The sequence below is a fragment of the Ursus americanus genome, chromosome 8 (assembly GCF_024610735.1).
Source record: "Ursus americanus isolate L20-20 chromosome 8, mUrsAme1.1.p, whole genome shotgun sequence".
Classification (NCBI taxonomy): domain Eukaryota; kingdom Metazoa; phylum Chordata; class Mammalia; order Carnivora; family Ursidae; genus Ursus; species Ursus americanus.
The window spans coordinates 14,197,020-14,213,819 of NC_142134.1; the positions used below are offsets into that span (position 1 = coordinate 14,197,020).

Below are 16,800 nucleotides of genomic sequence, written 5' to 3' on the forward strand. Positions count from 1 at the left end.
CACTTTCTTCTTTAGTGAATTCCGAGTCCAGTTCCATCAAGAGTTGCCCAGAAAGAAAATTCTTAGTGTGGAATTTAAATCCACTACCAGTTAATCACCCAAAATCATTACTTCAAATATATCCTCAGCCAGGCTGACAAAGTAAATTGCACACACTTCGACCACTCTCTAGCCTTCTTCAGTTACCCAAAAATTACCCTGCTAGGGTCTCCTCTGTTTTTCAATACTCCTTCTAAATGTTCCCTCCTCTGTGTCCCCACCCCTCCCACCCTTTATGGTTTTCTCAGTATTGGTGTCCTACACAGGTGGTGTGGCAGTCTCACTTCCAGAGGGGACATTAGAAATGAACCTTTCTCTATCTCCATCTTGAAATTGGTACTTTCTCCATAAAAAGGGCTGTTCCTTCCTGTTGAAGCCAAAAGGATCATACTGTTTACAGAAATCCAAGGATATGGTGTTTTTTTATATATCTGATCTCATGGCAAAAAAACTCAGAATTAAAGGGGTTTTAAGAGCCAGAAACAGAATAACATAAAATATGGCTCCACTACTCTGGAAAACAGTCTGGCAGTTCCTCAAAAGACTAAACACAGAGCTACCATATGGCCCCAGCAATCCCACTCCTAGGTATACACCAAAGAGGAATGAAAACTTACATCCACACAAAAACTTGTACAAGAACGTCCAGGGTAGCATTATCCATGACAGCCAAAAAGTGGGCACAACACCAGTTTCCATCAACTCTCAACTAATGAATGGATGAACAGGATGTCATACATATCCATTCAATGGACTATTATTCGGCGACAAAAAGAAATTCAATACCGACACGTGTTTCAACACGATGAACCCTGAAAACACGCTGTGTCAAAGCAGCCGGTCACGAAGGACTGCGTAGTGTATGATTCCATTGATATGAACTATTCAGACTAGGCAAGTCTACACAGACAGAAAGTAGCTTCGTTATCGTCTAGGGCTTGGGGGATGAGGAGACAGGATGACAACTAAGGAGTACCAGGTTTCTTTACCGGGCAATAAAAATATGCTAAAATTGTGGTGACGGCTACACAACTCTGAATATACTGAAGTCACCGAATCGTGTACTTCAAGTAGGTGGACTATACGGCATGTGAATCATATCTCAATCAAAAATTTTTTAAACGCTCCCTTTTTAGTACTTTCTCCCTCTACATTTCTGGACAAGTCTCCACTCTTTATTTTTGTTCAGGATAAGGAAGGGTGAGGTTATTTGGCACCCTGGGCAACCATGACCTCCCTTCTCCGTTGCCCCCGCGGCCCTAGGCAATGCCTCGAGAGAGGAGCGGTGTACCTGCATCTTGACAGCCTAGCCATATGGTCTGACACACTCAAGCTTGTCCATGCGGTACTTTCAACCTTTAATCCCCGTGCCACGGGCAGCCAGAGCAGCTCCCCACCCCGGGCTGCCCGTCTTTCAGCTTTGTACCTTCCTTCAGTGGGAGACAGCTCCTTCAGGTCCTCCAAGCCAGGCTTCACGTTCAGTAACTTCTTGTAGAGAGCCAGCGGGAAGTGCAGATCCACCACAGTGGAGTTGTAGATGGCTAGTCCACAGGTTATGCCAATCAAGTGAAACCAGTTGTGCTCTACAAAACACTTTTCAGTATGTATGCAAATGTGTTAAAAAAAAAAAAAAAGGAATGCACTGCTTGCAGCTCTCAAAACACTGCCATTTACCTCAGAATGTGTTCAGTATAAAAGAATAAAGACCTCATTAATACTGAGTTACCTTCTGAAGCAGAGAAACACCCTGCAACATCACCAAAACCTGCAACCTAGACGAAGTTAAGCATTTACAGCTCATCTAGCAACACGGAGAAGAGCATATCATCTCCTAGAGCGACGCTGCCCCACAGGACTTTCTGCAACGATGGGAAGTTCTATTCTATGCTGTGCCATCCCCCAGCCACGAGCTACACCTGCTGAGCACCTGAAATGTGGCTAGCACAACTTCGGAAAATAAATCTTGAATATTATTTAATTTTAACTGACTAAAATTTAAATTTAGTCATGTGGCTAATGGCTACTTTTTTAGAACAGTGCAGATCTAGGGAGAAAACTCCAATAGAAAAAAGAACTAAATTATAGTCTGGTTAAAATTAGATGCCATTTAAAGCTTAGCTCTCCTACTGAATTTTCAAAAATAACGTGTGTGCCTGTATCTGTGTAAGTATTCAGACACATACCACCCTTAGTATTAAAGTAAGACGTACTTGACTATCGCTTTCCACGTGTCATAAAGCTCATTTATCACACTGTGTTTTTTTCTCTCTTCAAAGAAAAACAAAATCTGGACCTTACCTACTAGAAAGGGAAATGGGCCTGATGGGTGACAAAATGCATGAGATCTGGACAACAAGTGAAAAATGAAGACTAGATACACTATTTAGACTGTTTAAATTATCTCTGTCATGCTCCCCTTTGTAAAGTCAGAAGTCAGGGGAGTGGTCCGACCACAAAAAGAAAGTCTAATGCAATCCGTCTGTTTAACTGCAATATCACTAACTTACCGTATCTGAAAACCACAAGAGATTTGAATCCTGATAGTAGGTGAACATTCCGTAGATAGGATTCAAAAGTTCTTTTAACAGTAAAAGAAAGAACTCCTTTGTGACACCACCAGCATCCACTGCTTCTTCGCCATCAAAGATTACCTTAAAATCATGAAAGTAAAATTAATACTTCAGGGAAATCTTTGATGTTTCATCTTTTTTTAGCAAACTCTTTCCAAAGTCAGGACAAGGGAAGAAATACATAACAGAGAAAATACACTGATGCAATGAAAACTGCAAGGTGTATGTGCTATTAACAAGGCACTTACAGACACACAAGATTTCTACTAGGTACTCCAAGGGATACAAAAAAGTCAGAAGTTTACCATATGTCCATGAAAAGTTTACCATCTATCTGGGGCAGTAAGGCAAACATAAAATAATCAACTGGAGAATCTATTTTTTCTTTTTTTTTTTTTTTAAGATTTTATTTATTTATTTGAGAGAAAGAGAGGGCATGAGCAAGGGGAAGGGCATGAGCAGGGGAAAAGCAGAAGGAGAGGGAGAGGCAGACTCCTCACTGAGCAGGGAACCTGATGAGGGGCTCGATCCCAGGACCCCAGGATCATGACCTGAGCCAAAGGCAGATGCTTAACTAACTGAGCCACCCAGGCGCCCCTGTATTTTATTTTCAAAGAGTCAAATATATTGAGAGGTAAATGTTCTGGCACATAGAGAAAAGCAAAGATTAAACTGAGTAAAGGAACACTTTGTGGAAGAAATCTCTCTCAGCAGGGCTCTTGAAGGAGATGATGCATATCAAAGGAAGGAGGGCATTCTAAGGAGGCACAGACTTGGGTTCTGTGAGGGGCTATAACCAGATCTATATAGGGCATCCTGGATCCATAAGGGTCATCACAATAACAGCTACAGCAAACCAACAAATGAGATTTATTGCGAGTTTGTTACATGCCAGCATCTAAACTCTATTAACCTAATCAGAACAGCCTCATGCGTAGGGATTGCTATTATCATCCCCATTTTACAGGCCAGTGCTCAGACACAGAGCTAAAAGTAGCATTTGAAAAAGTGTATCCTTGTGGGTGAGTTCCAGGTTGCTGACAGCAGGACAGAGGCAACGGTGGGGACAGACACTAGAACTTTGATTGCACAGATGCCACAGAAGACTTAACTCAGATGTGCTATGAGGCAACAAGTGTCTCATCTGAATTACTGATTGAAAACAGGGGGCAAAGGGAGGCCCCCCTCTCTTTGCAATTTCAAAAATCTAACCCAGAAGTTCCAGGGAGAACTCCCAGGCCGACTGAGGAGACTGATGCCACTCATGGGATGTTCTGGAAAGAGTGACAATAGCATGGAGACCATCAGGTCCTTGCCTACACTACCTTTTGGAAATTAGAGTTTACAACAGGAATGGCAACAGAGATCTGGAAATCATCTGAAGGGAAAGATAAAGGGTTTAAAAAACAACTTCAGATAATTCATTAAACATTAATTGAATACCTACTAGGTACCAACCATTGTGCTAAACCCTGGGAATACAATAAGTAGTAACACAAACATGCATAGTCTATGAGGAGAGAAAAAATTTTAATTCAGTAATTTCAGGGTACCAAGAGTGCCTATCACGACAGGTCAACAGCTTCCCAGACAATTTCACTACCTTTCCACTCTACTTTTTTCCTTCTTTCTCTTCAATATTGGACAACCAAAGGCTTCCTAGACGCTGACTGGATAGTCTCATCTAGCTGAAGCTTCAGTTTTGCTCTTGCTTGCTTGTTTCTGGGACAGCTGGAGCAGGTGCACCCAAGACAGTGGACAAAGAAAGCCCTATAATCCCTCGAGTAATCCACTGGCATTCTTATCTGATGTTATGCTGAGATGTTCTGTTTGACGATTTGACAGAAGGAGGTGATTAAATTCTTGTGAAATGAATGAAAGAAATCATGAATGGCTGCACTCCACAATTTTAATAATAAGACCTCTGCTGTTTCATCAACACCGTTTAAAGAAAACCCTGGAAGATATTTAGAGGAATAAAATGAAGGGCTCACTTTGAGAGGCTTTTTCAAATCAATATCAGAATGAATGCTCAGCTCTCTTAGGGCATCTCCAACAAGATTGTTCCTGCGAACGTGAAGGACCAAGAAGGGGCTTCTGGCCAGCAGAGGCTCCAAGGTGAGAAGCATGAAGACATTCTGCAGGTTAGCTCCATTGACCGCCACCTGGAACAGCACACCCAAGAACACAATTACACACAGTGCATCTGGGAGTGGGGATGGGACAGCGGCCAGCTGTGCCTGTGGACCTGCGACGAGTGGGAGCAGGCTGACTGCATCTCCGTTTTGTTCTTTCCGATTTTTCCCTTTAACTTTTCCAGAATTTTCTAAGTTACTCATAAAACACACAAATCTTTCTCATCTGAACCAAAAGAAATTAAATGAAACAGTTTATGAACCACAGGACCCAAAACCAGTTCCATGAAAATGACTGAGACCAGCTAATGAAAACTGAAGTAATCATCAGAGTAGAAGAAACATGATGGAGAATTAAACAGCTTTCATTCTTTCTCTGGAATGCCTTTAAACTGACAATATCACGGATAGGTCACTATGAAAGCAGACACATGTGTACAGATACATGCAGAGAGCAAGAGACGGACAGACGGAGAGAGAGGGATGAACGAAGGAACAGACCTACCGACAATAAGAACTGGCAGATTTGGATTATTAACTCACAAATGTCTTTGTAAGCTTATCAAAACCAATTATATTTTATAATAAAAGTGTGTATTTAAAATAAATTTAAACAAATCTCTGTAACTTCAGTTTTTATTCAATAAAGAGTTACCAAGCTCCATTTAATTATTGCCCTATCTCTACCAGGGCAGCAAACAATGGCCCGCAGACCAAAGCCAGCCTGTTGCCTGTTTTGGTACAGCTCTTGAAATAACGTGTTTATTTCATTTTTAAATGACTGGGGAAAAAATGGGAAAAAAAAAGAATATTTCACATGTGAAAATTATATAAAATTCAAATTTCAGTGTACAGAAAATTGTACTGGAAAAATGCCATGCTCATTCATCTGCTTATCGTCTATCACTGCTTTCCATGTTACAACACAAAATAGTTGAATAGTGGAGACAGAGCATGGCCCACAAAGACTCAAGTATTTACTATATGGCCCTTTATGAAAATGCTTGCCAACCCCAGATCCAGGTAAACATACATTCGTGTTTATGTGTTATAGTCAACATAAAATTGCTGAAAAAACTTATAATAGTTCTAAAAAGTTATGATGGCCTCACCTGCATCTGTAGTTCAGCATCAGTCTGTAACATTTTGGTCTTGGCTTGGGCATCAAAGATGAAAGGGTAGGAACAAAGTGTGACGGTATCCTAGAATAAAACATATTATTGGCAATATTACAGTGTTCCACGGAGAATACTGCTGGAAAAATATATAAGTAAATGAAAAATGGATCATCATTTACCTGTATTATAGATGGTCTAGCCTTCTGTATAAAGAAAATAAAAAGTCTCTTACTTGGATTGCAAAACCTGAACTTTCTACCCCCTGCAAATATAAAATATACATAACAGAACATATAACCGATCTGACTATTTGCCCATGCAGAGAGTGAACACCATCTGAATGGCTGACTGGATTTTTGATGGAACAGACCAGATGTTCTGATGGGTACAGACTGAGAAAAAAATATAAAAACAATTATAAAAAAATTTAAAGGACCTTTAAAGACCATCTCACTGGCTCCATAATTTACAGCATTAATACAATGCTCTTTTATAAGAAATCTAATTGCAAAACAGGAGCTTTACAACCTTGACTTCAGATATTAATTTTGTTGGGTAAAATGGATGATGCAGACTGCATATTATTTATTGTCATGTTACATCTCCTTACACACACCACACACACACACACACACAAATTGTTATGATTAGGAGAAAACAAATATTTAGAAAGCTGTCCCTGACTCAGCACTTAGACTAGTGTTTGGCCTATAGAAGATATTCCATCAATATGTGAATAAATCTAAATAAAATCTTGAGGATGGGAATAACAATAAATAACAACAATCACAAATGAAACATATCTACAAGGTTTGTTACCATTTCATTTACCAAGAAAAAAATTTTCTTTTTCATTTATAATGATTTTTTATTATAAAATTTTTTTTCTGAAAGTTGTTCGGTTATGTAACAAACATTATTTACTGATTTAACAGAAACAAAAACATCAACAATACACATTCTGTTGATCTGCAGCAGTATTTCTCAAACAGAAAACTGCAGAACTTATTCTCAGAGATCTAAGAGTGCCCTATGAATTTTTAAACATTCTGTGGGTTCTTTAAAATGATATCTTAAACAAAATTAATGAAAATGCAATCTGAACAATCTCCTTATGATGATTTTCATTTTTTTAATGATTGCACTGGTCACGTTATATATGCTTAATTGTCCAAGGGTAATGAAAAAGAAGAAAAACAATCTTCCTCTGTAAGTGAGGCATTTGCGCCCAGGAAAAGGCCGGAATAGTCTCGGCCGGCCCGCTGCCTGAAGGAAGGTTTAATAGCTTCTGAAAAGAGAACAGAGCTGAGTCATCCCAGGGCCAACAGGCCGGGGGAACTCAGGCACCCCACGCCCGACAGCAGGCAGTTCCTCTCCCCAGTGCAATGGGTTTCAGAAAGATGTTTTTGCTGTCACATTTAATCATAAGGCTAATCTATATTTTATTGATTTTAAAGTTTTGTCTGCATTTAATTTGTAGGTTTGGTTTGGTTCTATAATTGTTTAAGGCTACTGAATAAGAAGTGTATCGCTACCTCCTTTTGTGTTTGTGTATATTTCGATGAAATCATTTAATAGCAATTTTCATTAAAATCCATCCTGTTAATCCTTTGGAATTAGGTTCCTTTAGAGATTCTGGAACATTTCCCTAGACTAAGAAACCCTAACTGGAGAGATGATTCCAGTCCAGTGAGACAAGGTATGGAATCATGCATATATAATCCAGGCTCATTTGGCTCATTCTCATACCTACATATCTAATTATTTGGAATTTAGGAATTGAAATCACTAAGGAAAAAAAAAAAAAAAGCCCACATTACCATAAAACAGCACTTCACAAAGTGATCTTCTAGTACCTGAAAAAGTTAGGAGCGTCCTAGGGAAGTGGGTTTACAAGCGTTTACAAGTGATGGCAATATTCAGAACTAAGCATTATTTGCTTATTCTCAAGGAACAAGGAAGATCTTTAATGCGTGCTGGTCTATAAAGCAAGATAAAGTTTCGAACACTTCAAATGTAAAAGTGACTGGGAGAGAAGTGACAGAGTGACCACAAGAACAGTTGCGGGCATTATAGCATTACAGCGTACCGAGTATTCTTAAATACTGGTATTTCTGTTAGGACAGTATAGTTATTTCAGACATCAGTCAGCAGGTCTGTCTGGAGGTCCCGGCTCTCTCCAGGCTCACTGCAGTTCTGGGACCATCCTGCTGCCCTCTTGCTGCCAGCCCCACCACAAGCCGGCCCAGGCCTCCTCCAACTTCTACCTCCTCAGTCCTACTCCCTCCCATTGCCCCTCACCTGACCCCTTCACCCCTGCAAGAGCCTAGCTTTGGAAGTAGGCTGATGTCTCTTCTGCAGAAGGAGAGGAGTTAAATGGGGGGCAAGGTCACCATGCTCTCAGGTCGGGGGGGGGGTTTGGCTGCCAAGAAATCTAGAACTGCCTCAGTTATGAACCAGAGTCAAGGCCAGAGAGTTGATGGTCCATAAGACCCTCCTCCCTCCAGGGGAGGACCACAGTGCCAGCTCTAAAGAAGGCAAAGGAAGGAAGGTTATTCAGTCAAAAGAAGGAACAGACCCATATGAAGGTCTAATTTAAAAAAAATTTTTTTTAAAGATTTACCCATTTATTCTAGAGAGACAGAGAGAGAGCATGTGCCAGAGGGGGGGAAAAGGAGAGAGAATCCCAAGCAGACTCCCTGCTGAGCGCGGAGCCAGCCACAGGGCTTGAACTCATGACCCCAAGATCATGACCTGAGCCAAAATCAATAGCCAGCCACCTAACTGCCTGAGCCACCCCGGCATCCCTATGAAGGTTTATTTATACATAGAAAGTCTATAATTTTTTATAAGTCAATGGGTTTTTGTATTTGAAATATAATCATCTAATTTCACTGATTTTTATTCTGCAAATGCTAAATATTTTACAAATATTATTAGCACTGGCATTTCTGTATTACACGAAATAAATGCTCAAACAGCAGTGTTATGATTTTGCGCTCTGGCTGCTCTCCCTAATGTAGGAGGACGAGCGTGAACTGGTAAGATATGCAATCCTCTCAGGGAGGAGGCTGCTTGTCCTGGGCCGTCCACTCCCCCAAAATCAGTCTAACAAACATAAAACTATCAAAGTACTGGTGATGGATCATATTTCAAGTGTTCTTGCTTGAAATGGGGTTAGACTGTGACCTTATTTCATTTCTGAAAGTGTATTAAACAGAAACACAGAATAAGTACATGGTACAGTAGTGGGCAATTGGGAACATCCTTTTCTTCTTTTTTTAATTCCAAGTCCGCATTTCCTAAGCATCGCTGTGTCTGGGGACAGGAGGTACTGTACAAACCTGCAGCATGAGGAGAAGAGACAGCTAACTGTGCCTCAGGGGCTGCCACCCGGTGTTCCTGCACCCACCACAGACTACCCACCACAGACAAGTCTGGCTTCCCAGCATCACTGCATGCTGAGGCAAAACAGTGGCCTTGTCTCACCCGTGCACAACACGGCACCTGGAGTCGAACCACTGTCCCCACGTGACACATACAGCAAGATGTCAAGTCGCTTCGAGTGTTTACTTCAGACGCATTTACTTTGTCACTGACTTTCTCCCTTGCGCTGCCCTCTATGGGAATCCACGTAGGCACTCATTCTATGTGCTCTTTGGTTTCCAAGTATAGAAGATGGCAGTTTATTAACTGAAAGAAACAAAGCACTACCACCTCTTCTTTAAAATGAGCGAAAATCAGGGCGCCTGGACGGCTCAGTCGGTTAAGTCTCAGGGTCCTGAAATGGAGCCCCACATCAGGCTCCGCACTCAGCACGGAGTCCGCTTGTCCCTCTCCCTCTGCTCCTTCCTCTGCTCTCTCTCTCTCCCCAGAATTAATAAATTAAAACAAATCTTTAAAATGAGCAAAAATCAGCCACTCTAGAAATGTTCCTTCTGTGCTCCACAGCCCTTTACATACAAGGGTTACACAAGCTTTGTCATGCTTTTTCACTGCTGCCTCTGCACTGAACACCCCACAGAGGCAGCCACCATGTCACAGGTCTCCATCCCCAGTGACCAGCAGGCTCATGACACACATTATGTGCCCCAGAGCTGCCTACTGAAAACTAGTTAGTGAAGGCTTATTATATGCCACACACTGAGTAGTCTGCCAAGTAAAGACTTTCCGTACTTTCTCCCATCTACTTCTCATAATACTGTCATAATACTCATTTACAAATAAGGACACCAGGACTATAGATATTAAGTAACTTGCCTAAGGCCACATAGGTAGTAGGCCACCACTGAGATCTGAACCCAGTTCTTTTTGACTAGAGTGTGTGCTCTGAACTATATGCTAGACTGCCTTGGCTACTACCACGCTAAAACATTTGACGTGCAAAGCCACACGCACACACGCACACACATGCACACGCATGCACACACACAGGAATATTATTCAGCCATAAAAAAAAAAAAGGCGGCAATCCTTCCATTTGCAACAACATGAACCTGAAGGGCACTATGCCAAGTGAAATGAGCCAAAAAGAGAAAGACAAACACTCTATGGTGTCACTTCCATGTGAAATCTAAAAGAAAGCCGAAGCTGCTCACTTGAGTACCGCCATTCACAGACCGCAATCATGATAAACTACATCTCTAACACCAGCAACTTCTTTCTCAGTGGCAAAAAGACTTAGGATTCATTAAAGAAGTATTTTATTCAGCATCTAGTCACAGAAAGGGTAGATTCAAAGTCAGAAGAATTGCTTTTATGAAGCTAACTAAATTGCTTAAATAATTGGAAAAATTATTTAACTTCTGTGGGCCTCCAATTCCTCACCTAGAAACAAAACAGCCTAAACAATTCATAAAGCTAACTTCAGCTCTTAACATTTTATTATCCCAGGACTAGTTACTCATGCGCTGATAAAACAGAAAAGCTTCTTTTTCCAATTTCTAAATTAGCAGGTGAAAGCAGAGTTCATTGCTAGCTTGCATGTTAAATTTTCCATGTAAACCCATTTAGAAGACTTGAACCCATTTTTATTGAAGAGTATTTTGTTTTTTCGAGATTACCATAAAGCTTATTAAAAACACGTAACTGGGTGATGGACACCGGGGAAGGTATGTGTTGTAATGAGCACTGGGTATTATATAAGACTGATGAATCACAGACCTCTAACTCTGAGACAAATAACACATTATCTGTTAATTAATTGAATTTAAATTTTAAAAAAACCATTATTACATCTAGCACTGATCATCTACTATTTGACAAAGCAAATAACCTTCTAAGTTAAATAAACCTATCTACACCCCTTGCTATTAGAGACTGCTACTGACCTCCAAGAACGTTACAGGGAAAATACTGCCTCAATGTTGGTGATAAATCTGTTACACTGGCAAGGACTCACATCGAATGTACGTGCCGCACGTGACTTCACTAAATACACAAACCAAATCAGCATTCTGTTTTCTGACATAACTCGAATTGACACATACTCCACAGAGGGGAGGTCCTAAAAACTCCTGCAGAGATAGCACTTCTTGCCAAGTCATGGTGGCAGGCAGGAGTCCGAATCCCCTTGGATGGGCTATCTAACATACCGTGACAGCTAGGTCAGGGAGAGGTGACATCGTCACACCCATAATCCCAAATCAGAGGTGGCCTATAGGGTTCAGGTGCCAACATAAGAAACTGAAGTAAGCTAGCTATTAGAAGATGGTAATTAGCCAATGATCCTTTCCTTGATGTCAAAATCAAGTGGCAGTGGGGACTGTGGCACACAGAAGCCTCGTCTAAAGAGACACTATTGAACTCCAGCCAATCGGCACCATCTGGGAGGACAGGTTATGTTGCCAGATATTCCAAGTTTCAAGAAAAGCTAAAAATTCATTTTATGTATCTTGCCCTTTTTTGTGGTAAAAGACACGTAACATAAAGTTTGCCATCTTTACCATTTTTAGGTGTACAATTCAGTAGTGTTAACTGTATTTACATTATTATACGGCAGATCTCCAGAACTTTTTCATCTTGCAAAACTGAAGTTCTGTAACTACTAAACAACTCCCCCTTTCCCTTCCCTCAGGCCCCAGCAACCACTACTCTACTTTCTGCTTCTGCAACTGTGACTACTTTAGATACCTTGATTTTTAAAATGTTGGCAACTAATTAAGATTTGCACCATTCTGGCTGACTACCCATTTATGACTCCTTACTGACCATTATGATTTCTCAGAGCACTTCCAAGTTCCAAGAATGCAAAGCCAGCCAAAACATTGTGACATTAACACCGAAGTCAAGGATAAATGTGGGGCTCAGATGTGCTCTTCTTGTCCTTATTTGTACTCTGAGAAAAGAATAAATCTTTAAGATCTGCTTTACGTGAATTCTTACCATGCCTGCTTGATGCAAGAACCACATGAGGTAGTCTTCCTGAATGTCCACAAGATTGGAAATCTCAGGAATGTAAAATGTATCATATTCCACATGCTTCACTTTGAGATTTACCTGATGAAGAACAAAATAAGGAAAATTAAAACCAAGACAAGTGAAAAAGGGCTTCCGATGGACAACCTCAGTAGGACATTTGAGCCTACCATCTATTCACCCTCTCCCCACTGGCTCCTCTCTGCTCACCTTATATAACTTCTCCAGGAGCTTGAGAGCTGCTGTCACATAATTGTTAAACAGTACAGGAATTAAGAATGTCTTTCTTCCTCTCAGTAGATAAACGACTGCACCTTTATAGAGGTTTACGAGCTTCATGAAATATTTTGGGCATACCTGAGACCACCAGTTATCTTTAGAAAGAAAGAAAAGATATATTTCAACATGTATCCCTGATCAAGTATTTATGTCTTCTGCCTACCAGCTAAAAACTGCTCCGGCTAGAAAATGAACATTAGTCTAAAATACAGTTTCCCAAAACTGACTTGAAAAAGAATCCATTAAAGCATTTCTGGAGAGAGCGGGAGCTGCACAAGAACCCCTAGAGCTTTTTTTGTAATGCTCGATCTGATTTTTTTTCCTCCAAGACTCATTCAGAAAGCTAAGCTAAAAAGTCAATTCCAAAGGTCCGTAAGGACAAGACGCCAAGGCACCTGCTGTGGGCAGGAGCATTCAGACATCCTCATCCTCACTGCCCCTGCCTCAGTCCCCACCTACTTCCTGAACCAGGGATGCAAAGGACCACAGGCCCCTGAAAACAGCACCAGTATGGCAACCAGGCCTTCCCTTCAAGAGGCAGCATTAGTTGAAAACTACTATTTCTGTTTCTCCCCAAACTATGCTTTCTCATAACCAGACAAGAAGGCTATAGCATTGGTTTCTACATTGTCAGAAGTAAATTCAGCCATACTGAAATAAAGTACGAAATGATATGATGTCTATGATTTTTAAAAAATATTTCAGCAAAAAATAAAAAGGTGCTGGTAGGGGGAACGTAGAAAACTGAAAGGGCAAAATATCGATAATCATGAATCTCTGTGTGAATGGGTACCTGGAGTGTTTTCTGTACTTTGGGATATTCTTTTAAATTTAAATTTCTTTAATTAGAAGTTAAAAACAAAGTGTAAAACTGAACAACTCTGATCTCGTTGTGAAGTCCTACCTGGAAAAAATAAAAATAAAAACGCAAAACTTTAATGTGAGGTAATACTCCTTCGGAGACTGCCATCTCTCTACCTCATAGTCTACTAGAACACCTGAAAAAATATGCCCCAAAGGGCTTTGATCTTAAAAAAGCAAAATGAAGGACTAACATATTTCTAGTGCGTTCATTATTATTTCGGTTTTTATATCTTCTGCAAAGGTGGAAGCAATATGGAAAAGCCCGGATTCCATCCTCAGGAACACAGGTCTCTCTACTCATGGGGAGACACACTCCAGTAACATCCCAGTCCCAATGGAACGCAGAAGTTACTGAGTTGCAATGAACACCTAAAAAACAATTTACCAGGAAAAAAAAAAGGGAAAAGCCAGGTGACAGACTTTCTGCACTTGATTAATAAAAACATCTCAGGCGCTACTCCCATGAGAGACACTCTCCAATTCACTGAGGAACGGAAGGTTCTTATCTCAGCAAAGTGTCCGTGGCCTGCAAAAATCAGTGTGGACTCAATTGTCCTAAAAAAGAAAAACAGAACAAACATTTGGTAAGTCTCCACTGGGTCATTTTCTTCCTCTCCTCTTTTGGAGACCTGTGCATCACACCAAACTGTTCATATCACTCCCACCCCCTAAAATTAGGTATAGGAGAAAGAGCAACAGATGGACACTAATTTTTGAGGCGCTATTAACTACTAGCAAATGTAGGAGGTGAAAAAAGTAAAGTTGGATAATCTAACCTTGTGAATATTTAAAAATCAAGATTAGTCCGGCATGAATCATTTCAAATAACCTAAATAATGGTTTGATTTGCTCATCATGCAAATATGGCCAGTTAGACGACAGCAGCAAAGAAAGGTAAGATTTGAATGTTAAGCATATTAAATGGCATCAAACAGATTCTCGGACTATCAGCCCACTGAGAGCCAGTGGTCACACCAGTAAAAACTACAAAACCACTGGTACTGAGTTTCGCAAATTCACCTAATACTTTGCTGGGGTTTGTATCCAGCCGCAGAATGGCCATGGCCAGGGGAATAGTCAACGTTATGTAATACTTGGAATCCTGGAGCAGGGGGAACTCGGGTAGTATTAAATAGATTCTCATGGCTTCAACATCTGGTGGTGAACTCGACAACTGAGGAATCAGGCAACTTTCAAAGCTGTTCAAGATCTGTATGAGAGAAAACAATACTGTGAAATTCTAACATGTGTGAGATCTAATTCATAAGCTATGCGATAGACTCTCAACTCCCATTCACACAGTATGCACTGAGAGCCAACCGTGAGCCAGGCCCAGGGGGCGCTCAGGAAATACATCAGTGGAATGAAAAGCCAAAGATCCCCACCCATGCAGACCTTACCCTGGAAGGGCATTTCCTTAGAAAGACTTAATCTAAGAAGAAAGTTAAAGGTAGGTCAAATTCCCAAAGTGAATATTTTAGAGTTAAGATTAATACAAGATTTTTTGCCTTCTTATCTTACTCTCTTGTTTCTCTTGAAAGATGAATTAGTCCAGTGCAAAAATGCATTTTTAAAAATATACTCTGTAAATGTAAAGAACTTACCTGTTCTAGAATCATGGAGTGCTGAGAGCTCATCAACTTCTCAAATAACACTCTCGTTGAGTTCAGGTCAATCCCAGGGATTTTGGGACTTGTTTTAAAATGTTCATCGATTCTAAACAAAAATGTTAAAAATGTATAATAAAAGAAAAACAAAGCAAACACTACTCTGATAGGAATTAGAAAAGGGAAACGAAATAGTCTGTCCTACTGATCAGGTTTAAAGTTGACCTAGCAGACAAGCCGCATAAAAACACTTCACTTCAAGAAAGCCCAACAGAATCCAGCTCTAGAACCCCTTCTTCAAGATGATCTTAAAATTTTCAAGAGTTTTTTACCTTCAATTCAAAGTACAAGCAAGGATCATCATTTCAGTTTGAGGCTATCCTGAAACTTATAAGCAGAGCATCCTTTCCCTGATTTACTCTCGTACTTTTGCCTTCTTCCGTAACTGCAGTACGCTGACCTAGATGCAGAGCCGTGCCAAGGGGCAGAACACATGCTCTGTGTAAACTGGCCGGCTCATCAACAAACGGCAGGGAGCACAAACTCATTTCAAGCTTTCCTAATAACTTTTTTTTTAAAAAATCAGATCTACAACAAAGTTAATGTCTAAGTTTACACAAGGGATACAATTACATACACCCAAGGACTAATTTCACTGCTACTGTTTTTAACTTCCTAGCAACTAATCATTTTTCCTACCCTTAAATAAAATATTAGCCTTTTAGGGACTTAGAGAATATCTCTTTTAAATTCCTACTCTTGAATGTTACCACATCTATTAATTACAAAAGAACGCTCTATTTGCAAAACAGGCTACCACTTATGAGTAATGGACACATTCAGATAGCTTTAACACCATCTGACAGCAATGTTGTAATTTATAAAAACATAAGTAGAGTTTCTAACATTAAAAAAAAATCATAATTATATGTATTGAAACCTAAATGGTCAAATAAAGAGATGCTTGGGCTTTGTTTGTTGGGTCTTTTGTTGTTATTACTCTAAAAATAAATCTACCCCAAACACAGAAATTAATTCTGGTGTCCTTTATGTAACCTTCCGTATGCTTAGAGGTATTTTCTGCCATGCTGTTAAGAAAAAACAAAATATTTTATCTAAATGTATCTATGCTTTGTAACAGTGGTCTTCACTTTAACTGTTTCCTGTGAGGCATTCTGCATTAGCTACATATAAGCAGGAGTCCTGAAATAGCAGTTGTCAGTTTAAAAAAAAAAAAAAAGGCTTTACCCACATCTCTATGGAATTTATGAAACTAAAGATGAATAACCTAACAAATCTGGCCCTTCAAACCTTCATAAAAACCTATCCTTCTAGAACAAGGCTTCTCAGCCTTGGTGCTATTGACTTTGGGGCCAAATAATTCTTTGTTGGGTAGATAGGATTGAGAGGTGCTTCACAGCATCCTTGGTCTTTACCCACTAGATGCCAGTGGTACCTGCCCCCCATTGGAACAACCAAAAAATGTCATTGCTAAATGTCCCCTCGGAAGATAAATCAGCTTGGCTGAAAACCACTGTCCTAAAAGACCACAATCCAGAATACTTTTTCCTGGAGGAAAAAGGCTAAATATTAAATCTGGAATAAACTGGATGAGCTCATTTCAGCTACCCTAATGATACAAGTAAATGACTTGGCAATCTCTAGCTGTAACTGAAGAGCGTTTCTGAAGTGACCTCTTGCAATCCAGTTAGGGACATAAATTTTTGGTGGGGGAGGGAGTGGGATTCACACACAGAACTGAATTCTAAAT

General features: G+C 40.2%; 1 protein-coding gene across 8 annotated transcripts in view; it reads right to left on the minus strand.

Moving 5' to 3' along the window:
* The window catches only part of HERC3 (HECT and RLD domain containing E3 ubiquitin protein ligase 3), a 128,986-nt gene that overhangs the window by 33,913 nt on the left and 78,273 nt on the right, over window positions 1-16,800 (minus strand). For 7 of the 8 annotated variants that reach the window (XM_045791757.2, XM_087863992.1, XM_045791764.2 and 4 more), the window contains 9 exons: window positions 15,027-15,138; window positions 14,443-14,632; window positions 12,490-12,653; window positions 12,247-12,360; window positions 6,042-6,065; window positions 5,857-5,946; window positions 4,604-4,774; window positions 2,547-2,690; window positions 1,466-1,632 (listed from right to left, as the gene is read on the minus strand). In XM_045791757.2, the coding sequence (XP_045647713.1) occupies window positions 1,466-1,632; window positions 2,547-2,690; window positions 4,604-4,774; window positions 5,857-5,946; window positions 6,042-6,065; window positions 12,247-12,360; window positions 12,490-12,653; window positions 14,443-14,632; window positions 15,027-15,138 (1,176 nt within the window). The remainder of the gene's footprint in view (window positions 1-1,465; window positions 1,633-2,546; window positions 2,691-4,603; window positions 4,775-5,856; window positions 5,947-6,041; window positions 6,066-12,246; window positions 12,361-12,489; window positions 12,654-14,442; window positions 14,633-15,026; window positions 15,139-16,800) is intronic. The other variant, XM_045791782.2, reaches the window with a different exon arrangement.